General features: G+C 46.4%; 1 protein-coding gene across 1 annotated transcript in view; it reads right to left on the bottom strand.

Moving 5' to 3' along the window:
• The window catches only part of KMT2A (lysine methyltransferase 2A), a 342,071-nt gene that overhangs the window by 166,621 nt on the left and 147,756 nt on the right, over positions 1–27,694 (bottom strand). The window contains exons 8-13 of the mRNA XM_082273407.1: positions 19,921–19,994; positions 16,204–16,329; positions 15,969–16,082; positions 815–961; positions 489–584; positions 28–148 (exon numbers count right to left, since the gene is read on the bottom strand). Of these exons, the coding sequence (XP_082129533.1) occupies positions 28–148; positions 489–584; positions 815–961; positions 15,969–16,082; positions 16,204–16,329; positions 19,921–19,994 (678 nt within the window). The remainder of the gene's footprint in view (positions 1–27; positions 149–488; positions 585–814; positions 962–15,968; positions 16,083–16,203; positions 16,330–19,920; positions 19,995–27,694) is intronic.

Raw genomic sequence — 27,694 nt, 5'->3', positions numbered from 1 at the left:
GGTTCTAGTAATATTCTCTAATCTTACCTTTAGCAAATAGTTTGGCACAGTCGTGGCACAGTGAGAAGTCATGTGACCACTGTGCATCCCAGCCATTACCTGGTGTGGTGGACCCACAACTCTTACATCGTACACATTTAGTGCAAATCTGAAAAAACAAATATTCCACTACTTTAGATTTCCTTAAGCTAGCACAATGACATATCTAAACAAATAAATCATATGCAATTGTATTAGAAATTGGATAACTTTTTTTATGTTTCTGTTACTACAAACATTTCAGTAAAAACGGTTACCCATAAAAGGTCGAAGAAAAGAGAAAGATTAACTTGCCTTCCACAGAAAGCAGATCCAATAGGTTGCATGTAGTTATTCTGTCTTATTACAAACCACATAATGGTCTAGTCATTTTTATAAAGCAAAGCCAATTGTAAAAAAATATTAGGAATAATACATTTTACAAACTAGTTTTTAGTAAACTGACTCACCCAGACTCTCTTCTTTTTTGTTGGTTTTGTAGGATAGTTTGGTCCCAGGCACTCTGGGTGATAGCTGTTGCGGCACTTATTACACTCAAGGAGTGGCTACAGGAAACAAAAAGCAGAGAGAATATAAGTCAGAGATACACAGTCTGCTTGTCAGGTCACTCGCTAAACCTTTATATCTTTCACCAATTCATGGAAAATTGGTAAATCGTATTGGAGAAGTGTCCGCAACTCTCATCTTTGGGTCAACGGTAACTGCGCTGCTGCAAAATATTACACCCAAGAAGTTCTACATAGCAATTCTTCTTAAAATCAGAAAAAGTTAGTACCTTGTTAACTTGCTGCTGTCTACCACATACATGGCAAAACTTGCATTGCCGACAACACCAGTTCTCCAGCTGATCCTCTGTAGGCCGTTCTTTCTCCTCTAAGCAGAACTGGTGAAATGGCTCACAACAAACTTGGCAGAACACAAACTAAAATTAAACAAGGACAGATAAGAGAATACAAATCCAGTGAATTAGGAGTGCATAGTGATAAACAGATACACATACCTACTACTACTACTACTACAATGATAACAGAAAAGCAGAGTTTATAATTCCCTGTAAAATCAGTTTCTTGGAGTACAGTACAGGACACAAGCAGAGTCTTAAGACGACTGGATTATATGCTCCCACCTTCAGGTGGACACTAAAAAAAGCTGAGCTGAAAGGACCCCCATATAAAAGAGCACTCATTCCTAGCAAACCCTCAATTTTTTTTAGCAAATAACAATAGGAGGTTATGGTCCTGTGTTCTCTACTGTACTATAAGAAGCAGAATTTAAAAGCAAATTAAAAATTCTGTTTCTTTCTCATACAGTACAGGACACATGCAGTCCTAGACAACCTGGATACCCAAAAGAAATGCAAAAATGAGGGGTGGGCAACACAAAATGCAAAATATCAACGGGCTCACAGAACAGAAGAGCTGAACACACAAACTCTAGCACCTTGTAACTAAAGGTGGAACATCCACCAGAAAAAACATTACAGCATGAAAAGAAGACTAGGCGATGACCATGCAAACCTGTGCAACAGATGTCTGGTTCTGAAAAGCACAAGAGGCACCCCCGGATGAAGTGCAACCTCCTGCAAGAACCCTCAGGAAGGACAAATACAATTCAGTTCTCTTAAAGAAGCCATAGCTTAGAGGTAAACCAGAGCACAGTACAGGCTACATACATACAATGGAGAGAACCGCTATGGGACTATAGGAGTCGGAACAAAAGGACCAGGTGGAGAAAAGAAAACCCCTTCAGAAAAAAGTAGGTCCTAGGTCTCAGAACAGCCCTTATCCTTGTGAAAACACCAAAAAGGGTTGCTTACAAGATAATGCAGCTAGCTCTGCCTCCTGGATAGGACATGACAAAGAAAAAAATCTCATGCGTCAAGTCAGCCAAGGGAATCTCCCAGATAGGCTCAAAGGGCTAAAAGTTATAGGCTGAGAACCCATGTTGTCACCGGGAGCATTTGAAGGAAACTATGTTCGATACCCTAAAGGTTCCTCACCAAGGAGTGAGAGGCCAGTGGTCATGGAAATACGCTGACTCAGATTGGCTGGAAGGCGGACAAAATTCATCCAACAGAGTTCCGTCTTCTTTAGTTTTCAACATGCAAGTAGGCTTTCCATGTGCAAAGATTGCCTATGCGAGAATTTAGCTTCAGATGATTGAGAAGCTAAAAAGCTATGAATGAACCTGACAAGCCCCTGATTCTCAGGATCAAGAAGCAAAATGGAGGGCTAGTTCTTGAGACAAAAATTCTTGTCAGCCTGATTGTAGACATGGCGTTTCCACAAAAAAGTACATCCGAAATCCAAGCTCTACTAGGCAAATTTTGTTCCACAAGGATCACCAGAATGCCCCTCACCTCGATCCAGAGAAACCATTTAAGCATCGTTGAGAAGAAAAATGTAGATCAGGGAGAGCCCCACAGAGTCACCTGGGCATCCACTATGAAAACCTGAGGCACCCTGGACTTCAAAGAGAAAACATTCCAGCCTCCCCCAACTACACAAGAGATCTTGAAACACTAGTGAGTGAAAGGGGCACTCAACTGGACCCTGCTAATGTCCACAGAGATAGTCCATCTGCCAATATTCCACACTGAGGATGTGCACGGAAGCCAGTGCTGGAAAATTCTATCTGCCCAGGGCAGAATTACAGATCTGCTCTCAGTTTGAGCCATGCAACTTCTGGTGGATCACTAATGCATGACACAGGCCACAGCAGTATGTAGTCTGACTGTACCTTCATTGGCAGCCCCTGAAGCAGAGAGATCCAGTTTTGTAGGGACAGACAAATAAATCTGAGCTCCAGAATGTTGATAGGAAGGATTTTCTATCTGATCAGGTTCCCTGGACAATTAACATCCCAAAGAACTACCTCCCACCCCAGTAGGCTGACTTTTATCATGAGTACCCTACAGGCCAAAGTGGCAATTACTTTCTCAACTGTAAAGCTAGGTTAAAGACCCAACACACCAGATTAAACTGGCACTGGGTGACAGACATGGGGCTGGACCTCATCTGGAAAAAGTAGACCCAAGCTTGGTAGTTTTGAGGCACAGTGAGAAGAATCCTGTCCAGACTTCTGCACATTGATGAAGCTTCTGATCTCTACAGCACTTGTACCATCCGCTGCACATTGGAAGAAAGAGCCTGGACTGATCCTGCACATTGGAAGAAAGAGCCTGGACTGATCGATTCTACAGCAGCAGGTCGTCCAGGGAGTCCACAAAGTAGACACCCTAAAGTGAAGCAAGAACGAGGGGACAGCAATTTTGTAAAGAGAAGAGTTATGAACTGAAAGTGACACTCATCCCCGCCAAAGTGCGAAAAGCACAGGCATGGAGGAGGAAGGTACTGTTCAAATAGGCATTATAAAATGTCCACATAAGCTAGGAGTTCCCCTTGTTGGAGCGAGGTGATTAAACTGGTCAAATCAATGCAGAACTTCTGAAACTGGAAAAAGAATTTCAAGGACTTTAGGTCCAAGATGGGATGAATGTCCCCCTAAGCCCTCTAAATGGTAAATAGGATGGAATGGGATCCCAGAAATGGCTCCTTCAATAAAGCAGGACAATCGCTCCCCAGGCTAGCAACTGCAGCAGTGCAGCCGTCAGATCACTAAATGTGAGAAAGAAGGCAGATTGGAATGCAAAAAGCAGGGCGAAGGAGTAAAACATTCTGCAACTTGTACCCCTGGAAGAAGAAAGTCTTTACCCACGATCTACAATGTCCCAGGCAACCACGAAGGCCAACAGTCAACTACTTGTATTAGTGAGGACACCTTGTCACTGTGAGGGGAGCATGGAGCCCAATTTGACTGGCTTCAAATTTGTGTTTGCAACAAACTGGACACCAGAGTTGAAAAGACTTGTGGAGGAACAAAAGGAACCTTTCTGAAACCTGTAAGGTACACACATACCCATGGCAGCCTTTGTAAGTTATGTGACACGCTCATAGCTCTGGTGGCCTCCTAGTGAAGTCTAACTGCTGACCAAAAGGATGTTCCTCTGCAAAGGACATCCACTGCAGATTTTACATCTGTTTGAGTTTGTCTCCCATATTTATCACATCAGATTGCAAGGTAACCAGGGAAGATTTTCCAGTGCTGTGATGGAAGGATCTATGCAAATAGAACCCAGTTCCTAGGCTATGTGTTCTGCCTAAACCACAAGTTTCATCTTCATAGCCACAATGGGGGGCTGCGTGTCAGAGCCTACTAGGGCAAAGGATGCCCAGATGAGAGATGCAAGTCTCTAGGCGACCTGGTTTTTAAAGACCACAACAACCTTAATGCTGAGAAAACAGATTGGGAGGAAAGTAAAACTTTTCAGAGTGTGGCCTGTCACCACATAAAATCCACCTTAACCATAACATGCATAGGGAGTGTCTTAGGCAGCTTAGGAGAATTCTATAAACCCATAGGTGACCACCAGGTTTACCAGGGCAGAAATTATGTTTTTGGGCTTGGAAGATATAGCTAATAAGGGATACCACCCCCCACGTGGAAATCTTAGATTCTGATGAATGGGATACAGACTTATTCTATTCACTTCTTCCTTCTGCTGTAACAAGACATTAGCCAGGATAGAGATGAAGACCATCTGAGGAGTGGAGATAAAAGGGGTCCTTTCCTGGCCCCCAGCGGGTCAATGCTTCTAACAGAACGGTGACCCTTCGATAAATTAAACTCTAAGGAGAAAAACTCCTCCATGCTTAAACAATAATAAAATAATGCCTTCAATAAGGTTCTGAAGAAGTAAGGGAGCAAGCAGGGAGTAGGGTCCCATAGTGGAGTAAAGGCCCCTTTAAAGGTCATTCTCAAAATCTACCCCTCTAACCCATAAATAGATGGGCTGCAATGCTTTGAGGGAAATTGATACCCCTACTTTGCCCACTTCTAAAGCCCATATATCATAGAAACATGTGACAGCAGAAAAAAGACTGAGTAGTACATAGAATCTGACAGTTTTTTGTTTTTTTATTTCCTTTTATACAGGTTTTATTTTTTTGGATCGCCAATGCCCTGGACCTATATAGCAATTTGTGACTAACGCCACATGTTTCAGGCTTTGCTGAGGAGCGCCAAGCTTGAGCTCCAGTGCCCAAAGCAACATTACAGGTCAGCCGCACTTACAGCCGGGTTTGGGTACAGTGGGTCCCAGTGGCATTCCAAGGGTACCAATCTGGAAGCTGTGCTAGCCTAAATGACTGCTGCCCAGCAGGATAAATGCAGACGGAATCCATGCAGGAAAATTCCAAGGAAAAACTAATTCCTCTCAGTAGAGAGGAGAGATATATCATTTAAGAACACTAGTGAATAACTGAGGATTGCTGGGAGAGGGAGGTGTTACATGGAGGTCTTTGCAGTTCTGCTCTGTCAGTGTCTGATCACCTGAATGTGGGATGATATACCCCAATTGACAAAGATTCTGCCAGTGTCCTATACTGTAGGACAGTAAAAAACCATGCCAATAAACTACAGAAAAATTTGCACTTATGTGAAAAGAAAAGCAATATAGCAGTGAACACCAATATCTAGAATATGCAATATAAAACAAAATAAAACGTGAACTGAAAATAAAATATACAATAATAAATAATTCTGCCTCCCAAAGTATGTGTAAAACAAACCTGTATAGTCCTAAAAATGGACCTTGGAGAATTGTGGATCTTCTACATATCAAGTGAATAAGCCTCATTGCTTACAAGAGTTAAATAACCCTCCATCATTGAGAAGTCAAACAGTATTCAAAATAGAAGTGAATCAGTTTGCCCAGGATGTCACAATGAAAAGAATCCACATTATCCCAACAGAGCTCCGCATTATGGAACAAAGTGTATGAAAGAAATAACAACAAACATAGTGCAATAGGTTCAAAAACGAATAAACGTGCAAAATGTGAAAAATGCCAAGTCACATTTAAAGAAAACGTGATCACAACAGATAACACTTCAATTATTGTGCAAATCCCAAAACTGTGATTGTGTAGCGCTGATAAAGGAATCTAGAGTGGAAAAAAAGTCAATGAATGGGTGAGCCCCTACCAGAGCCCATATGACCATCAGGTAATAAATGGTCATAAAAGGCTTCTGAAGACAACACCACACACAGCTCTGTCATCAGGGACCCCAAGAAAGCTTTTCTGACCATTTATTACCTGATGGTCACATGTGCTCTGGTAAGGGGCTTACCGGTTCATTGTAGAGTGCTGTTCCACTTGGATGACTTCATCGGCACTATACATTCACAGTATTGGGATTTGCACAATTATCCTTGTGGCGATTTTTGTAGTGTTGTGATTGCATTTGCTTTTCACATGGGAGTTGGCATTTTTTACAATTTGCATTTTTAATGTTTTTGGATATACAGTGGGTACGGAAAGTATTCAGACCCCCTTAAATTTTTCACTCTTTGTTATATTGCAGCCATTTGCTAAAATCGTTTAGGTTCATTCTTCTTCCTCATGAATGTACACATAGCTCCCCATACTGACAGAAAAACACAGATTTGTTGACATTGTTGCAGATTTATTAAAAAAGAAAAACTGAAATATCACATGGTCCTAAGTATTCAGACCCTTTGCTCAGTATTTAGTAGAAGCCCCCTTTTGATCTAATACAGCCAGGAGTCTTTTTGGGAAAGATGCAACAAGTCTTTCACACCTGGATTTGGGGATCCTCTGCCATTTCTCCTTGCAGATCCTCTCCAGTTCTGTCAGGTTGGATGGTAAACGTTGGTGGACAGCCATTTTTAGGTCTCTCCAGAGATGCTCAATTGGGTTTAAGTCAGGGCTCTGGCTGGGCCATTCAAGAACAGTCACGGAGTTGTTGTGAAGCCACTCCTTCGTTATTTTAGCTGTGTGCTTAGGGTCATTGTCTTGTTGGAAGGTAAACCTTCGGCCCAGTCTGAGGTCCAGAGCACTCTGAAGAAGGTTTTTGTCCAGGATATCCCTGTACTTGGCCGCATTCATCTTTCCCTCGATTGCAACCAGTCGTCCTGTCCCTGCAGCTCAAAAACACCCCCACAGCATGATGCTGCCACCACCATGCTTCACTGTTGGGACTGTATTGGACAGGTGATGAGCAGTGCCTGGTTTTCTCCACACATACCGCTTAGAATTAAGGCCAAAAAACGGAATTTTTGTAAAATCTTACCTGTAAAATTCCTTTCTCTGAGTCCTCCGACAGTCGCCGCCTCTTCATATTCGTCACATACGGGGTATTAGACTTTGCTCCGAAGGAGTAGCTAGGCAACAGAATATGTTAACAATAAAGCTTTTAACATATCCCACCCTCAAGGGGTGGTCCCCTCAGTCAATACCCTCCTACTTCCTGCAACCATATCTCAGTTTTAGTGGAATAGCAGTAGAGTATACAACCAAACCCCAAAAGAGGGGCGGGGGCGGCGACTGTCGGAGGACTCAGAGAAAGGAATTTTACAGGTAAGATTTTACAAAAATTCAGTTTTCTCTTACGTCCTCCGACAGTCGCCGCCTCTTCATATTCGTCACATATGGGGACGTCCCAAAGCAGTGCAAACATGAGGGGTGGGAAACGCATCCGCGCCGAAAGGCAACGCAGTCTCCGCATCAAAGAAAGGAACCTTACCAAAGGAAGGAAACCAGCTGGGCAACAGCAAAAAACAAGTGCTCAACAGGAGCAACAACCCAGGAAAAGACAAAAAACCAGGGGATACAAAAACTTATCCCAACAGCCAGGAGTCCCCAACAAGGGACCCTAGGGAACAGCCGCACTAAGAACCTTGCGGCCAAAGGATGCATCCGCCGATGCCTGAACATCTACTTTGTAGAATTTTGTGAAAGTGTGCACGGTCGACCAAGTCGCCGCCTTACACACCTGGGCTACAGAAGCCCCATGACGACAGGCCCAAGACGTACTCAGAGATCTAGTAGAGTGCGCCTTCACAGGCACAGGGGGAACCTTCCCCTGCAAAGCATAGGCCTGTTCAATGGTCTGCCTGATCCATTTGGCGATGGTAGAGGCCGAAGCCGCCATGCCCTTCCGAGGACCCTCTGGAAGAACAAACAAGGAGTCCGTCTTTCGAAAAGACTCAGTCGATTTAAGGTAAACCCTTATCGCCCGAACAACATCCAGAGAATGCAATCTCACCTCCTTTGGATGTTTAGGCTTCGCGCACAACGAAGGCAAGACAATATCCTCATTAAGATGGAATTCCGAAACTCGTTTCGGAAGAAACGAAGGATTAGGTCGCAAGACCACCTTATCCAAATGAATAACCAGGTACGGAGACTTGCAGGACAAAGCCGCCAGCTCCGACACTCTGCGAGCCGAAGTGATCGCCACCAAAAAGGCGACCTTTTTGGACAACATAGACAACGAGATCTCCCTGATCTGTTCAAAAGGAGCACGTTGTAACACAGATAGAACGAGATTCAAGTCCCAAGGGGGCAGAGGATCCCGCCTAGGGGGGACCAGATGCCGCACACCCTGAACAAAGGTGCCAACCAAGGAGTTGGAAGCCACGGGACGTTGAACCAGAACGGCCAGTGCAGACACCTGACCCTTTATCGTAGCCAGCGCCAAACGCTGATCAACACCCGTTTGAAGGAAAGACAGCACACGGGAAACCGAGTACGTGCGGGGTGAAAACCCCCTGGACTCACACCAGGCAAAATAGGCCTTCCAAGTACGGTAATAAACCTTCCCTGAGGAAGACTTCCTCGCGTTGATTAAAGTATGAACGACCTCTGGAGAGAGACCCCTCTCCTTCAGGACCTCGGTCTCAACAGCCAGGCCGTCAAAGCCAGCGACTGTAAAGCAGGATGGAATATCGGTCCTTGAGACAGTAGATCGTCTCGAAGAGGCAGACGCCACGGGGCGTCGACCGCCAGATTCACGAGGTCTGCGTACCAGGACCGGCGAGGCCAGTCCGGTGCCACAAGAATCACCGTGCTGCGTTCCGAGTGTAACCTGCGAAGGAACCTGGACAGCAACTGAATCGGTGGAAACGCGTACATCAGCCTGTACTGATGCCACGGGGCCACTAACGCGTCCGACGCGTCTGCCCGAGGGTCGCGCGTCCTTGCCACAAACCTCTTCACCTTGTTGTTGAGACGAGACGCGAACAGGTCCACATCTGGAAGACCCCACTTCGCGCACAACATCTGGAAGACAGCCGGGTGGAGAGACCATTCCCCCTGATCCAGGGTCTGGCGACTCAGATAGTCCGCCTGCCAGTTCTCCACCCCCGGAATGTGAACCGCCGTTATCGCCGGGACATGAGTCTCGGCCCAAGACAGAATGTCGGCCACTTCTCGAGCCGCTCGGGCACTCCTGGTGCCCCCTTGGTGGTTGATGTAGGCCACCGCCGTGGCATTGTCCGTCTGCACCCGAACCGGGCAGCCCTGCAGCCGGTCCGTCCAGCGATGAAGACAGAGACTTATCGCACGCAATTCCAGAATGTTGATCGGAAGGGAAGACTCCCCCTCCGACCAAGTCCCCTGGGCGGACAGAACGCCCAGAACTCCACCCCAGCCCGACAGGCTGGCATCCGTGGTGATTACCGTCCACGAGATCGGACGAAACGACTTGCCCCCGGACACCAACGGGGACTGGAGCCACCACAGAAGGTTTCCTCTGGTGCGATGACTCAACGAGATTTGAAGATCCAGAGATTGAGGTCGCCCGTCCCACCTGGACAGGATCTCCGCTTGGAGACCCCGCGTGTGAAACTGGGCGAATGGAATCGCCTCGAAGGCCGAGACCATCAATCCCAGACATCTCATACACGTCCGCAGAGACGAGTGCGGAACGTCCCTGAGGGACCTGACTTCCTCCTGAAGAGTCCTGAGTTTGTCCTCCGGCAGGAAAACCTTCGCCTGCACCGAGTCCAGAATCATTCCCAGATAGGGAAGACGAACCGACGGACTCAGTGTCGACTTTGGAAAATTTATCGTCCAACCAAACTCCTGCAGAGTTTGCATCGTGACAGACAGGTCCTTCTCCAGACCCTGGCTGGTCGCAGACCGAACCAGAATGTCGTCCAGATACCCCAGGACAGAAACGCCCTGGGCCCTCAATAATGCCAGAACCGGTGCAAGCACCTTGGTGAAGACCCGCGGAGCCGAGGCGAGACCAAAGGGCAACGCCACGAACTGGTAGTGATCCTCCGCAATGGCAAATCGAAGGTATCTCTGGTGACCCTCGAAAATGGGGATGTGAAGATACGCATCCTTCAAATCGATGGAGGCCATGAATTCCCCCGGAACCAGGGCAGCCACCACCGACCGCAGGGATTCCATGCGGAACTTGCGAACCCGCACAGAGCGGTTCAGAGCCTTCAAGTCCAGAATTGGACGAACCTTGCCCTCCTTTCTGGGCACGGTGAACAGATTGGAATAAAACCCCCGAAACCTGTCCCGATGAGGCACCGGAACCACCACTCCCTGAGCCCTCAGGTCCCGCACCGCCAGGTGCAGGTCCCGCAAGCGCTCTGGAGACAGTTGAAGATTTGAGGGAAAAAATCTGCTCTCCGGCCGAGAGAGAAACTCGATCTTGTAACCAGATCGAACGATTTCCTGAACCCATCTGTCCCGCACACGGGCCAACCAGGGCTGAAGAAAACCGAGCAAGCGTCCCCCCACCCCAAAACTGGGTGAGGGCGCCCCTTCAGGCCGAACTGTTATGGGCTGCAGATCCGGATTGGCCGGACTTCTGTTTACCAGACCAGGGCTTCTTCTGAGAGCCTTGACCTTTGAACGGTTTGCCCTTGTAGTGCGGCCGAAAGGCACGAAAGGACCCCTGAGGGGGCCGAAAATTAGCATGCTTCTTCCCAGAAGCCCCCTTAGCCTTGGGGAAATGGGGCAAGAGAGTGCTCTTACCCCCGGTGATCCCCTTAATCAACACATCCAGGGACTCCCCAAAAAGGCGAGACCCATCATAAGGTAGATTGGCTAAGGTCTTACGTGAAGATTGGTCAAACGACCAACATTTTAACCAAACCAGGCGGCGAGACAACACCGCCACGCTGTGCACACGTGCAGCCAACGGAACCAGGTCCAGGTCCGCATCACACAGATACATGACACCCTGGTGGATTTGATCCACCATATCCAGGGTCGCCGGCGAGGCCGAGTCGGCCACTAGGACGCGCCTAAGCATCTGCGTCCAACTTGCGATCGCCTGGGCCGCCATGAGAGAAGCAAACAGAGCCTTAAGCATAGAACCCGTAACAGAATAAGTATGACGGGCAAGAGACTCCAGTCTCCTATCCGTGGCATCACGGAACACAGGGGAATCCTCTGCAGGAATCGCAGTGGCTTTGTTTAAAACCGCAATTGCGTGATCCACTGGGGGTGGCACACACCACCTTTCATCAGTGGAAGGCGAGAAAGGATAACGCAGCCTGAACCTACTTGGTACAGCAAAAGGTTTGCGCAGATTGCGCCATTGTTCCTTAACAGCGCGCTGAAAATCATCATTGCAGGGAAAAACCTGCGGCGTCCTGCGTTTTCTCTGCGTCCCATAAGCCGCCAAGGCAGCGGGGGGACACACTTCGTCCTGCAAACGCAGCGTTTGCTTTATGGAAGCAATCAACTCATCCATGATTGCAAGCTCTTCAGGCGAGCCAGGGGGAGAATTATCAACCCCCTCAACTTCAGCCTCCACCTCAGACCCCACTAGATCAAGAGAGGAGCGGGACCCCGATAAGGAGGCCCCCGCCATAACAGCCCAATCACCTTCACCCTCAGAATCAGAGGAAAGAGCAACTCTGGGCCTTTTAGTAGATTGAGCAGCCACCAGCATCTGCACCTGAGCAGCAAGGCCAGCCACAATAGTGGCTAAATCCCCCCCTGGGGGGGAAACAGCGGTCCCCTGGCTTTCCACCAATGCTGTAGGAAATTTGCCCTCCTGAGAATCCATTGCCCCTGTAATGCCAGACAACAAAGGGTTAACTGCCCCTTTTAAGCAAGCGCGGCAAGCGCAGCCCACCGCACCACACTCAAGCACAATAAGACCCCCACAGGGAATATGCAAACTGAACACAGGCAATGTATAGCAAGAACAGAAGGATAAAACCTGAGGAGACCCTCGCCGCTGCTGCTGCCTCGATCGGTGTTCCTGGAAAGAGGAAGTGATGCTGCCAGGGCGCTCTATGTAAGCCTATGGAGGCTACAAGAAAATGGCCGCCATGCATGTAAAACATGCGGCCGGAGCGAGTGTAGGCAAAATGGCGTCGTTTGGCGCCGAAACCGCCGCTCCACAGTGCATTAAAACACACATTACATTCCAAAATCAGAATACATGTCAGATCGCCGCAGCGATCGCTGTATATGCCCAAACATGCCAAAAAAACATGCCCCACAGCACACAGCTTCTCACACTGACCAGTCTGACACACACAGTGTCATACAGCTCCCCCCCCCCTTGCAGCCCACAGCATGCAGCCGAGAGATAGGGAGACAAGCAGTGTGAATAGAGGCAGGTTACACAGTCCCAGACTGACACCCCCCCAGACAGACAGGTCCCCACATAAATACACTTACCTCACATGGCGTGGGGGACCCGCACAGGCGAACAAGCCGCTGCACATGAGGCAGGGAGAGTCGCATTCAAGACGCACACAATGGGGGTTAAGAAACCGCACAGCGTCCAGTGAGGTAGCCACCTCACCAATCATCCCTGCACCGAACAGGGATGGGTCGTTCACTGTGCCAGGAGCGTTACCTGGCTGAACGCTCGATGGCAGACTGGGAAGCCACTGACCCACGACCTGCGACCAGGGGGATCAGCCCGAGACCCAGTCCGCATGATCCTCTTCATCAGAAGAACTAACTAACGCTGACAAAATAACAGCTAAGTAAAGGTAGAGAGAAAACTCAAACAAAAATTTTTAAAAAGAAGAAAGAGTCTGGGACAGAAAGTCCCAGCACAGAGAGAGCCAGCCACTCCTGACAAGCTAGACATTAAAACTGAGATATGGTTGCAGGAAGTAGGAGGGTATTGACTGAGGGGACCACCCCTTGAGGGTGGGATATGTTAAAAGCTTTATTGTTAACATATTCTGTTGCCTAGCTACTCCTTCGGAGCAAAGTCTAATACCCCATATGTGACGAATATGAAGAGGCGGCGACTGTCGGAGGACGTAAGAGAAAGTTCTATTTTGGTCTCATCAGACCAGAGAATCTTATTTCTCACCATCTTGGAGTCCTTAAGGTGTTTTTTAGCAAACTCCATTCGGGATTTCATGTGTCTTACACTGAGGAGAGGCTTCCGTCGGGCCACTCTGCCATAAAGCCCCGACTGGTGGAGGGCTGCAGTGATGGTTGACTTTCTACAACTTTCTCCCATCTCCTGACTGCATCTCTGGAGCTCAGCCACAGTGATTTTTGGGTTCTTCTTTACCTCTCTCACCAAGGCTCTTCTCCCCCAATAGCTCAGTTTTGCCAGACGGCCAGCTCTAGGAAGGGTTCTGGTCGTCCCAAACGTCTTCCATTTGAGGATTATGGAGGCCACTGTGCTCTTAGGAACCTTAAGTGCAGCAGAAATCTTTTTGTAACCTTGGCCAGATCTGTGCCTTGCCACAATTCTGTCTCTGAGCTCTTCAGGCAGTTCCTTTGACCTCATGATTCTCATTTGCTCTGACATGCATTGTGATCTGGAAGGTCTTATATAGACAGGTTTGCGGCTTGTACATTAAGCAAGAAACATATAGTACTAGCCTCACTCCATGGTACACATGTAAGAAAAATAGAAGGTATATTTGAATTTATGGTGAATCTCTGGGAATGCTAAATTAGGCACAGGTCTAACGAACAATGTAGTAGCCTTAACCACTTCCATACCGGGCGATTTCTGGCACAAGTAAAAAACATCATTTTTTTGCTAGAAAATTACTCGGAACCACCAAACATTATATATATATATATATATATATATTTTTTTAGCAGAGACCCTAGGGAATAAAATGGCGGTCATTGCAACTTTTTATGTCACACAGTATTTGCACAGAAATTTTTCAAACAAGTTTTTTTTTTTTTTTTTGGAAAAAAAACTTTTATGAATTTAAAAAAACACCTAAGTTAGCCCAATTTGTTTTGTATAATGTGAAAGATGATGTTACTCCGAGTAAATAGATACCTAACATGTCATGCTTTAAAATTGCGCACACTCGTGGAATGACGCCAAACTTCGGTACTTAAAAATATCTATAGGCGACGCTTTACAACATTTTTTACAACTTGCTCGAGCGTTCGCGGCCATATCTCACATGTATGGATTGAACGCTGTTTACATATGTTGCCACGACGTACGCATGTGGTTGCTTCTGCGTGAGAGCACGTGGGGACGGACGGGGGCACTTTAAATTTTTATTTATTTTTTTTCTTTTTACACTTTTCCCCTTTCATTTTTTTTTAATCACTTTTATTCCTATTACAAGGAATGTAATCATCCCTTGTAATAGGAATAGTGAATGACAGATCCTTTTTATGGGGAGATCTGGGGTCAATAAGACCTCAGATCTCTCCTACAGGCTAGAAAGCCTGAAATCAAAAAAAGGGGGAAAAAAAAAAAAGGATCTCGGCTGAGTGCAGTATTGAAAACTTCCAGGCCGGGCGTGATGTCATCATGTCGCGGTCGGGCCTTCGAGAATCAGAAACTGCCGGGGACCATCTGGTGTCCTATTCAGCAAAGTGCTGCAGCTGAGATGCTAGAAAACAAAACTTGGGAAACTGCCAGCCAGCTTTCCATTTTGTGAAGCTGCAAAATAGGTAGCTTAATTCTGGGGCACCTGCCCTTCCATATTAGGGTATGATAAATAGTTTATTCTGTAAAACCAGGCATAAGAGATCCAGACAGGTGAGTTATGCAGTATGTACAAAATTTGGGGGGCCCAGATAATTTTTAAAAGATTTGCTCACCCTACCAAATTCAAGAGGTAATTTCGACCATGTTTTACTTTGACCCTGAATTGGTGCAAAAGTGTTTCTAAATTAACTTTCACTTTGGGATTGGGGGGGGGGGGGTGGGTAGGATTAGATATCCTTTATCTATAGGGAAGAGGACAGACTTATCCCAATTAATAGAGAATGGCCCAAACTGATGGAACGACAGAATCTCAAGCAGAGATACTGTCTAGACAGAAAACAAAGCACCCATAAAAGATGTAACTGTAAAGCAGATAGTGAATACTTACCTTTTCTTACCCTTATGTTAATGAATGCCACCACTATGTTGAACTGAAATCCCTGGTTTGGAAATATTGGTCAGAAACCAACATTTGTGGAGTGTCAACCTGCTGTAGAGAAATGGGGGTTGAGGGGAGGAACCACTGAGTGCAGCACAGGACCACGGGTCAACCGACCCAAAAGTGTCAGTTTTCTGAAGAAGCATTAATTGTTTATCTTCAATGGACCAGCGGTGCAGGTGGTATGTGAAGTAACTATTCACTTAGTTCTGTACTACCTTCACAGGTACATTTTTAGGGGCACTATTCGTTTAAACAGAGTTACTTTAAGAAAGAAAACAAAGTAGGAGAAAAACACAATGGTGAAATGTTCCTTTAACAGTGTTGTTCAGTAAAGTTTCACAGACTACATCAAATACATATCTTTTAAAGGAGTTTTTAGCCAACATTATTTCTAGTTTAGGTTGGAGTTTACACTCACTTCCTGTGCCAGAAGCACAAGAGGAAAGAATATTTGACAGCTGCTCCTAGGACATACAACAGAACACATAGAAGAATACTCCTCTACTCCTACTCCAGTGACAAACGTTTAAAGTTTTTTTTATCACTTTCTGTAACAGTGACAATGGACATCAAGTAGGAACTCATCTCCCAAAGGGAGATCGTATCAACATGACAGAGGTTTAAAGTCTTCCCCATCCATATCAAAATCAGGCTGTAGATCCATTTTAAAAATACATCACTGTTCAATATGAACTCACCTCAACATTTCCACTGCTGGCACACAGAAAGCAAACTACACGTGGGGTTATCGGTACAGTTGTGAGTATGCTGAGGCCACCCATCTCCCAGGCACTACCTAAATCACAATCCCCCTGTGGAAAAATCATAACCATTTGAGAACACGGCACAAAATGTTTACAATAACTGCCTCATTCCTTTGTTATGTGGACTAAGAACAAATAAAAAAATCTTAAAAAGGAAAGGGTTACAAACCTTGAAATCTACTCGTATTCGATGTATTCCATCAGATAGAGGTTTCTGTCTTGAGACACTGCCATTGCACAGAGAACTGAGAGGGCTGAAGTTAACCTCAGGCTTGCTGGGAGCTATTGGCTTCTCCTGAAAAGACAAAACCCCCCATAACATATACTAGTATGTTTTATCAAAATGTAATAGGGTAGCTCTTTAAATAATAGCCTTTCTATGCAAAGATGCCACAGCTTCAAAATGTTATTCTTAAAGCAGAGTTCCACCCAAAAGTGGAACTTCCGCTCATTTTACTCCTCCCCCCTCAAGTGCCACATTTGGCACCTTTCAGGGGGGAGTGGGGAGGGGGGGGGGGAACGGGTACCTGTTTTTGACAGGTACCCTTCCTCACTTTCCGGGAGATGGCGCCACGGCGATGTCCCTCGGAAGTTTGGCCCCCTCCTCCTTCCCCCACCGTCGAGCCAATCCGAATGTGCAGCACGCTTCCCGCATTCGCATAAGGGACCCGCCCGTGAAGCCCCAAGGCTTCACTGCTGGGTTCCCTCACCAGCAATAGCAGCGGCAGCACCCGACAGCCGATGGAAACAGCGGCTGCGGTGCCAACATCGCTGGACTCCAGGACAGGTAAGTGTCCTAATATTAAAAGTCAGCAGCTACAATATGTGTAGGTGCTGACTTTAAATTTTTGGAGGGGGAGAGGGGAGGCTGGAACACTGCTTTAAGTCTGAAAAAATGGGAATGCAGTTAATCAGATCTTGGGCATACAAGCATCTTCAATGTTACCCTATATCAGTGATGGCAAACCTTGGCACCCCAGATGTTTTGGAACTACATTTCCCATGATGCTCTTTCACTCTGCAGTGTAGTTGAGCATAATGGGAAATGTGGTTCCAAAACATCTGGGGTGCCAAGGTTCGCCATCACTGGCCTATATGTTGTGAGTCAAAAGACATGATAGGAGAGATATGCTAAAAAGCAGGTCATGAGAAACAATGGTTATGTCTGCAACCTAGACCCAGACTGAAATGAGTACCATCTTTGGGTTTTGCTGTGCTGAAAAAAAAAAAAAAAAGATCACCTTGGAGTGCCTACTTTAAAAAAGGAGTCATGTTTAGGATTCATGTACTGTGTTGGCCTTTTTATTTGATATCATTTATAACAAAGTGGAAAAAGCAAACCTGTAGCATTTTAAATCCTATTTCACTAAAAGCTGTAAAGCCAGGCTTAAAATTATCTGACTATACCTTGAAATTTGCCCCATTAAACGTAGCTGCCTTGGAGAGAATCTGAACACACGTTCCTATCTAAGCAGACCATGAAGTGACTAGATTGCTTTTACACCACAAAACAAAAAGGGGTCATATTCGAGCAACGTCACTGGTACTTACCTTTATTCCAGGCGGATAACAAGAATCATACACCTGCCCAAAGCTGCTCTTCTCTAACATGTTACACCCAGAATGGCTTAATCAGAGAAGATTCTATCATCTAGCACTTCTAGGTGAAACATGCTAGAGAGGATAGACTTTAGAAGAGCTATACTGTTGTACATGAGGAGTAGAGAGGGGCACCTGGGCTCAGCACCCAGCACTTGCAGTGAGGAGAACTAGGAGTTCTGAGAACAGTGAGAGATATTCTAATTGGATTGCTTTTAGTTTCACAGGTTTCAAACAGACTTTAACTCATATTTTATCAGTTAAGGTAGTTGTAAACTTTAGTTTCCAGAAAAACAGTTTTCCATTGAGAAATGTAAGCCTGTCATGACAGTTTTAAAAAAGCATTTCTTTAATGCTTTCCCCGGCTCCTGAAGTGCAGGTCACATGATTATTATCGATTCCAGAGCGATGCACAGACCTGCCAGTGAATCCTGGGTGTGGAGTGTGGCTTTGCACTAAGTACCAAGGTGGAGGAGTGGCTGGAGGGGAATCTACCATCAGTCGAGGCAGGAAGGATCGGTGGCTTTGTACAGACCTGCATGCCCATACAGACAGGGGGATGAGAGTGGGATGGCACGAGAGTGGGATTATACAAGACGTAAGCTGACCAAGCTAGCATGGATCAGCAGCCATGCTAGCGTTGTCAGTTTACTCTAAGGATGAGGGACTCAGGCAGAATCAACCAGGTATTACACAAAACAGACAGGGCTGAATAAAATAGTGGTATTAAAAAAAAAAAACTTATTACATTGCTTTTAAGAGGCAGCAACAATTATTTTTTTAGATTTACACACACTTTAATTGAATAGGCTGGTGAGAGGCTGACTGGCTACCATGCACAGCTGCATCAGATTTTGCACTCTCCAGATTTAGTAAATCAACCCCTTTGTGTCTCCTTTACAGTGGACTCATTACAGGCCTAAAATTAAAATGTATGTTGAACCACTGCTAGAGCATTAAAAGAAAAAAAAACGAAATTCAAAAACAAATAAAAAGAACCAAAACTAAAAAGGTAATTCAGATTGTAATGATTCAAATAAATACAGAAACCAACTTTAAGGTCCCTTTCACACGGGCGTTCCGTATGTCCGTATATCACCCCATCCGTTTGCGGGTGATATACGGACATAATGCATGTCAATGGGATTGCGGATGTCAGCAGATGACCATCCGCTGACATCCGATTTGCGTCCTTTCAGTTCTGTTCCCGTTTTTTGCAATGGAACAGACCCCTATTTTTCTTCCGTTTAAAAAACGGAAAGGACGCAAAATCGGATGTCAGTGGTGTCATCCGCTGACATCCGCAATCACATAGACATACATTATATCCGTATATCATCCGCAAATGGATTGGATGATATGCGGACATATGGACCGGGTGACACAAGTGTCATCTGTGTCTGTAAAAAAAAAACAAAGTGCCGCAGCGGACGAAATAAACTGAGCGGCCGTGTGAAAGAAGCCTTAGTGTCACAAAACCCAAATCATAAAAACCCACAGACAAAAGTTGTATTACATGCAGTTCATACTCCGTCACTAGGAGATTCGTTTTTTGTATTCTGCAAAAAACCTAGTTGATCCTGCTGCTCTCTATCTCCACTTTCTATTCACATCCCCAATTCAGCTAGGGGTTTTGAAGCTGTGGTGGCAACTTTGCACATGCTCAGTTTTCAGTGAGTTTCTATGCTGAGCATTTCCTCCCTTTCCCATCTGATCAGCCCACACATGTGGGCGTATACACAATGGTAAATGACCGCTCACTCCCTCCCTCATGCCCACTAACCACTTGGGGGCAGTATATTACATGCAGATTAATAGTAGCTTCCTCTCCCTCCAATTCTAAGACACAGGCTGGAGGGACATGACACAGCCTGTGACTAGAAGAAATCCACCCACGCCATGTTATTTCCACAAAATAATATAGATTTAACTCTAGACATATATTTGTATGATGAAACCATTTATTGAGATTATTTATTTTTACTCTGTATTCCAAAGGCTGTTTTTTAATTTATTAATTTTGAACATGTGAGCAGCAGCAGAGGACTAGAAGCTCCACCTGCTTAGGTTTCCCTGTAGACATCTGGGTCATGTGACAGCTGTATATGGATTAGGAAAAAGGTACTTTTAGAAGTTTTTTTTTTTTTTATTAAAATTATTACAGTGCCATCATCCACAGGCAGAAATAGAAGAGGCAATGTAAATCAAACTTCGTGTTTAGTATCACTTTAAGAGCTTGCATCAAGTAGAAATACACATGCATAAAAGTTTTCACTGCTTTCCTCACCTTTTCCTTCGATTTTGATCTTGGCAAGACCGCCAGCCTACCAGCCAGTTTCTTCTGTTTGTTTTGCTCTGAGCCTGTCAAAGAAGAGATTAATTCAGGCATGTATGTGAACAGATTTGTGGCTAGAGACCTCTAACCCTCAACAGTGACTGATGACTTTTATGCAGCAAAATTATTATTATTTTTTTTTACCAGGATTGCTCTTTATTGAACATATAAGTGGTACAAGAAACAACAGATATCCAGATCATGATACACAGCAAAAATGCATCCCATAACATAAGGCAGAAAGGTACATATATACATATCAATGTCCTACATATAGCCATTGAGCAGCAAAATTAAAGTTAAACTAAAGGATATATATATATATATATATATATATATATATATATATATAAAACAGCCCAAACCCATTTTATGTGTGATTTACAAGCCTCAAAGTAAACAATAACCTTCTTTACCTGTGCTCACTAGTCCATGCTTCTGCTTATGGCTTCCCACCAACCTTCACCTTTTACCTAAATAAGAGCTAGTGGATGCTATTCAGATGATCTCTCCACTATCTAGCGACATATTTTCACCTACCAGTTGTAATGTCCCAATTCTCACTGGCAAGGACGTCCAAAAATATTAAAATCAGACTTTCACCCATTTAAAACATGTTCTGCCTCCCCACTCCCTCTAATAATATTGGAGACTCTGCAGTAAACGAGGGAGTACTGCAAGGAGCAGGGAGGAACTATCGTTACTAAGGGCTAATAAAGGGACTAGGGGCAATATGAGAGGTTGAGAAGCACTAAAGGCATCTATGGGAGTTTGGAAGGTACCTTGGAAGCAGGGAGGCACTTTGGGAGTTTTGGGGATCTGCAGCTTCCTGAAGGCCCAGGAGGAGGGAGGCTACTGCCCAGTGGTTGAGAACCACTGTTCTAGAAGTATCCACATGTGAACATCAAAAATAAATATAACTTAGGATCTTCAGTCTGTTAAAAAAAAAAAAAATGGAGAGACATTTACCTGGCCAGGGATCCAGCAATGTCCTCACCTGGACCAGTCTGGTTAGTTTTGAATCACTGGTGCTGCCATATTTACTGTGGGAAGCCAGCGATGGCTCCTTGCAGCCTCACAACTGCACCCCACTACATGTGCATGAGTCTAATTGAGCTTCATGAATGGACCCACACGAAGCATCCTGGGTCCTGTAAAGTGTCCCAGAAGGTTGCGAGCTGGGGTGTGTTGGGGGGGTTGATTGTCGGTGAACTTCCGCTCACATTTCAGTCATTCCCCAACCCCCCAACCCCTTCCCCAGAAGTGAGAGTGGGTATCTGTCAAAGCTAGGTACCCCCCTCGGAAAAAAAAAGAAAAAACTTCTCTTTTCAGGTGATGTTGTTCCCATTTGGATTTTCAATAACCCAAGCTGTAAGGTAAAAGAGGAATTTTGACTTATATGTAAATTCCATTTCTTGGAGTACAGTACAGGACTTCAGGGAAAGAATTCACAGACCCTTTGTTACACGTTTATAAGTTCCGGTGATTGGACACTGGCAAAACTTTCAAGGTCACACCCCCTGAGTGCCTAATCTATAACCCTACCACACTCTATACCTCCTCAATTTTGTAGCAAACAATGCAGAGTAACCAAAGAATGAAAGGGAAAGTGGCCTGCGTCTAGTCTGAACTCCAAGATATAGGATTTGTAGGCAAGTAAAAACTCTTCTTATCTTAGACTTACAGTACAGACAGCCCACAAGGAAATTATTCGTAGACCCTGGGACACTGCCAAACAACGAATTAGAAGTGTGCGCAACTACTAGGCAAACAGAACAATACCAACAGGCCCAACAATAAAAGAGTCAGAAAACCCAACTTCAGAACGCCTGTGCAAGATCTTTCCGGCCGAAAGCTTCATCTGTAAAAGACTAGATATCCACCTGGCAGAGCTTTGAGAAAATATGAACAGAGAACCAGCTGATGGCCTTACACAGCTAGGCTTCAGAGGCCTGGTGTCCAAATGCCCACAAAACTAACAGCCATCTGGTGGAAGGGGGTGAGTAAAAGCGGAGGAGATTAGTCCTTGAAAACTGTAAACTCCAGTGATCAGCCTACTTATCCATCTTACAATGGAAGCAAAATGTCTCTTGCAAGGTCTAGAGAGGAGGACAAATAGGAAATCCATCTGTCGAAACAAAGCTGTAGCTTTAAGGTAGACTAATGGCTCTGGGCAATCTTCCCCCCTGTGTCTTTGTGTTTTGAAAGGGGGACCCCCCACCAGGACACACTGATCAGTGCTGGCAGCCATTGGCATCAAGCCCACCTTACAGCATCCTGTGATCCCCTGGAGGTCCAAAACCATATGACACTAGCAAAAAACAAGGGACACTCAGGGTGTCCTAAAAAAAACTTTGCCAATGTGTCCAATCACCCTTGGGTACAAGCCTATAACCAAAGGTCTTTGAATACTTTGCCTGTGTCCTAGTACTGTACGATTAAGTGTCAGTGCTGGGATCAGTACCAGCGACCTCTGTGGTGTCTGACTTTAGTCTCTTCTCGCTGTGCCACCTGAGATGCTGGACAGCTCCCTATATCTGATCCCTTAGGACAATCGTGCCTGGTGTCATCTCTGGTGAACTTTGAACTCTGTGCTCCTCCCATGAACGTTCCAATTTAATCAATGTCTCTGCCTTCCTGTTAACCAGATTTCCTTTGCGAACCTGCAGCTGTCCTCTTCACTAGGACTCTGTACCGACCTTGGACTTGTGCCTCGACTATGCATCTGCTTGATCACAATCTGCAACCAACTCGTTATCAACTTTTGCTTGTTCCTCAACTACGCTTCCATTTGGCCCCAACCTGCAACCACTTATTACTGACCTTTGGCTTGTTGACTTATAGTACTACACTTCTGCTTGATCCCCACCTACTATATAGGCTACTGGACACTGGCTTGCTCAACTCCTGGTGGGGCGATCCTGAGGACAGCAACCTAATACTAACATGCAGCAAAAATCATCCCCACTATCAGGAGCTCTGGTGAATAACAGTTTTTAGACCCCTGCACATCAGGTGAAACCGCATCATCCGCCAAGGCGACCTGCTTGTGTACTTATCATGCTGGTCAGTGGGAGCCTATCTACAGCTGTAGCTACTGGTCTCCAAGCCTGACCCCTGACCATGACAATAAGAAAGTGTTTCCACAAAAAAAATTGTAGGTTTTCTACAACTATAACTGAGTTATATTACTTTTATAGATGCAAATGAAGAATATAAAATTCCTTCTTTAACCACTTGCTGTCAAGGGCAATTTAATTTTTCACACATTAAAATCAGCACTTTTTGCAAGAAAAACACATACAACACGCAAACTTTCTATACTTTCAAAAAGCAAAGGCATTGAAGAATAAAATGGTGGCTGTTGCAATTTTTTTTTGGTCACATGATATTTGGTCACACATTTTTAAGAAAAACAACTCCACAGAGGGGTGGTTGCTGTGTCCGTCAATGAACATCAGAGAAATGGATTTTACGGTAAGTCAAAAATCCCATTTTCTTTCGTTCATTGATGGACACAGCTCCTGATCATCTTAAACCACTGGGATATCCCAAAGCAGTGTTAAAACATAAGGGGTGGGAACAGCGAAAAAAAAATTCCCCAAGGCTAAACTATAGCCAACCAGGTAAAGAAGAGCTCAACCAAAACAACTGGAGCCCACCTAAAAGAACAATACACCCTCAAAAAGGACCAGGTCCTCTAAACAGCAGCCTGCAAAACTTTGCGACTAACACACCCACTTTATAGAACTTTGTGAAAGTGTGCACCGATGACCAGGTGGCCTCCTTGCAAACCTGCATCATTGACGCCTGATGACGGAAGGCCCAGGAGGCACTGAGTGCCCAAGTAGAATGCGCCTTCACAGGGAAAGGAGGAACCTGACCCTTGATGGAATAGGCCTGAACCACCGTCTGTCTGCTCCATCTGGAAATAGTCGCAGAGGAAGCGGACAACCCTTTCCGTTGCCCATCCGTGAGCACAAATATGGAGTCCGATTTCCTAAAAGACTCCGTAGCTGCCAGGTACACACTAATCGCCCGGACCACATCCAAGGAATGCAAAGCAATTTCCTTCGGATGTTTTGGCCTGGGACACAGGGAAGGCAACACAGTGTCTTCATTTAAATTAAAATCAGAGACAACCTTTGGAAGGAACGACGGACAGGGGCGATGAACCACCTTATCTCTGTGAACCACCAAGGTGAATGACAGGATAACGCCGCCAATTCCGACACCCTGCACGCAAAGGTGATAGCCACCAAAAAGGCCACCTTCTGGGACAGCGTAAGCAGGGGAACCTCCTGAAGCTTTTCAAAGGGAGGCTTCTGGAGGACTGAGAGCACCAAATTGGGGTCCCAAGGCGGTAACGGAGACCGCACTGGAGGAGGCAAGTGCCGAACTCCCTGAAGAAACGTACGCAGCAGGGAGTTTGTGGCCAAGGGCCGTTGAAAGAAGACCGCTAAGGCCGACACCTGGCCCTTGATAGTACTGAAGGCCAGTTTCTGCTCAACCGCCCTTTGAAAGAAGGTCAAGATCTGAGCCACCGAAAAGGAATGAGGATGGACCCCAAGAGACTCGCACCATGCAATGTACGTCTTCCACGTACCAGGGTAGATCTTCTTAGAAGTAAATTTACTAGCTTTTAACAGCATTGGAATCACCCACTCAGACAAACCTCTATCCAGCAACACCTTGCGTTCAACAGTCAAGCCATCAAAGCCAGCTACTGTAAAGCAGGATTGGTCTTTGGGACAGCAGATCCTCCTTGAGAGGAAGCTTCCAAGGAACGTCAGCAACCAGCCGCACCAGATCGGTGTACCAAGTCTGGCGAGGCAAATCCGGAGTCACTAAGATGACCAGTATCTCTTCGGCCTCATTCCTGCGTAGAAGTCTTGTCAAAACTTTGAGAGGAAGGAAGGTGTAAATCAGATAACACTGACCCCACGGGCCACCAGCACGGCTGTTGTGTCCGTCAGAGGTTCCCGCAACAAAGCCACAAACCTCTGCACCTTTCTGTTGAGCCGCGACGCCAACAAATCCACCTCGGGAATGCCCCACCGGAGACACAACAGATGAAACGCCTCCAGATGAAAGGACCATCCCCTTGCTCCAATGCCTGCCAACCGAGGTAATCCGCCTGCCAGTTTTCCACCCCGGGAACATGTACGGTGGAGAGGGCTGGAACGAACCGTTCTGCCCATCTTAGATTTCCGGCTACCTCCAGGACACTGCCTGTGCCCCCCTGGTGACTGACAAAAGCCACGGCCGTAGCGTTGCCTAATTAAATGCAAACTGAACATCACTGAAGATGATCTGTCATATGTTCGGTGTCCAGATCCCCTGTGCAGAATTTTTGCAGAGGACGCCTCCCCAGCCGGACAGGCTGGAATCCGTGGTGACCACTGTCCAATACAGGGGGAGGAAGGATTTGCCCAGCCGAAGCGCCAGAGAACTAAGCCACCATATCAGGGACTCTTTTGTTCCCCGGCTCAGCCTGATCTGATTTTCCAGAGACTTCGGAGTCTTGTCCCATTAGGTCAGAATCTCTCTTTGCAGGGACCTCGTATGGAACTGTGCAAACAGAACCCGAAAGTAGACACCATCAGGCCCAGCAATCACATGCAAGTCTGGAGGGTTGACCCTCTGCTGGACAGCAGGAGATAAATCGCAGCCTGCAGTTTCTAAAGTTTGTCGAAAGCAAGGAGCACTCTGGCTAAGGCCAAGTCCAGAGTCAGACCCAGATAGTCTAGCTTCGTGGACGGAACCAGAGCAGACTTCTGAAAAATCTTTCCAGGTTTTCCACTAGAGCAGTAGGAGACTCCGCTCGCAGAAGGAGGTCGTCCAAGTAGCCCAGTACCACGATCCCCCATTGGTGTAACAATGCTAGCATTGGGGCTAACACCTTTGTGAAGACCCGAGGAGCAGAGGCAAGACCAAAGGGTAATGCCACAAACTGATAATGCTCCTGTTCCGCGGCAAAGCAGAGGAAGTGCTGGTGACCGACACATTGAAATGTGAAGGTAAGCATCCTTGATGTCGATAGAGGCAAGAAAATCCCTCTGATGCAGGGATTTCACCACCATGCGAATGAACTCCATTCTGAACCTCTGCACCGCACAAAGCAGTTCAGCACCTTGAGGTCCAGGATTGGACGCCATTTGCCGTCCTTCCTCAGAACTGTAAACTAGTTTGAGTAAAAACCCTGTAAATGTTCCAATGTCGGAACCGGGACAATCACCCCTTGATCTAACAGGTCTTGTACCACCCCAAACAGATCCTCTAAGCGGTCCGGGGACAGGCGCGAGGTGGAAGGAAAGAACCTTGCTGGGGGGGGGCGAAACTCGATCTTGTAGCTGGACTGTCTGGCTTTTTGGACCAACTTGTCTTGTACCAGGGAAGTACACGGGTCTGAAAACCAGCGAAGACGTCCCCCCACCCCCCGATACGGGTGAGGGCGCACCTCCATGCAGGGTAGTTCCAAACAGGCGATCTCCTTGAAAGGGAAGATCGGTCAAGACCTTTTTAGAAGTCTGGTCCACAGACCAGCATTTGAGCTAAAAATAATGTCTAAGAACCACTGCTGAAACAGAGAGCCTAGCGACTAGAGGAGCTGCATCCAAAGAGGCATCACAGATAAACTGCAGCCCCTGGACCAACTGGTCCGCCAGTTAAGCAAAAGCAGGGGGAACTGCTCCCTCTCCAAGTCACACACCAGTGCAATAGTAAATACCGGCCTCAGTACCAAACTTACTAGGGTGTACATATTGCGGGCCACAGCCTCCGCCTTCCTGTCAGCTGGGTCCTTAAAGGCTAGGAACTCTTCAACTGGAATTATGGTTGCTTTGTTCAATCTGGGGAACGGAGGGTCCACCACCGGTGGAACCGTCTACTTTTTAAGAAGGGACTCCTCGTAGGGGTACAGCATAGCAAATCACTTAGGGACCACAAGGGACATTTGGCCGTTCCCACTTAGTGGTAATTCTGTCAAAATAGGCGGGGAAAGGAAACCCCTTTGTCGCTCTGGATGGCTTGTGAGTGCCAAAGGGAACCTGTGCCTCCGTCGCAGCTTCAACTGCGTCATCCATTTTTAAAGTCTCAGGCACAGATACAATCAGTGCATCCACCAGCGCCTTTTACTGCGCGGTTGCAGAAGTGGAGGAATCATCCTCACTATCTGAGGATTCAGGGCACATGGTCACGAACCCAGCAGAGTGACCCACGTCAGCGGCGGCTGAATCAGATTCAGGATCTGAGGAGACAGATGAGGCAGGGGAAGGCAGGGGGCGCTTTTTGCTAGCCCGTCGCCCAAAAACCACCTCCACCCAGGACACAGCCGTCAGTGCATTGATGGATGGTTGGGAGCCAGAGGGCCCCGCAGCCTCTGAGAGACGATCTGACGATCCAGGAGTCAGCAGCAGGGGATGAGGAGGGGCTCCCATCGCCAAAATGAACGCCCACAGGGCCCCTGTGTCTTGTTGCCCGCTATTTTCAATAGCAAACCACTGCAAAATAGCCGCCAGACTACACAAACATGGCCACCGTGCATTAAGCACACAGGCTACAGCAAAATGGCGGCACCTCGGCGGCACCAGGAGGGATCCCTAGGCCTCAGAAAATTGGGCAGGCAGGAGGGGGGACCCTGACAGGAGCCCCCACAATGTATAGCCCTACCCTACCCCACCCCCACCCCCAATCACCGACGGCCACCCTCCCATCGCCAGCACAG

Source organism: Pelophylax lessonae (assembly GCF_965119305.1).
Source record: "Pelophylax lessonae genome assembly, chromosome: 12".
NCBI lineage: Eukaryota > Metazoa > Chordata > Amphibia > Anura > Ranidae > Pelophylax > Pelophylax lessonae.
Note: the sequence above shows the minus strand (reverse complement) of the source record. Positions and strands in the feature narration are given on the sequence as shown.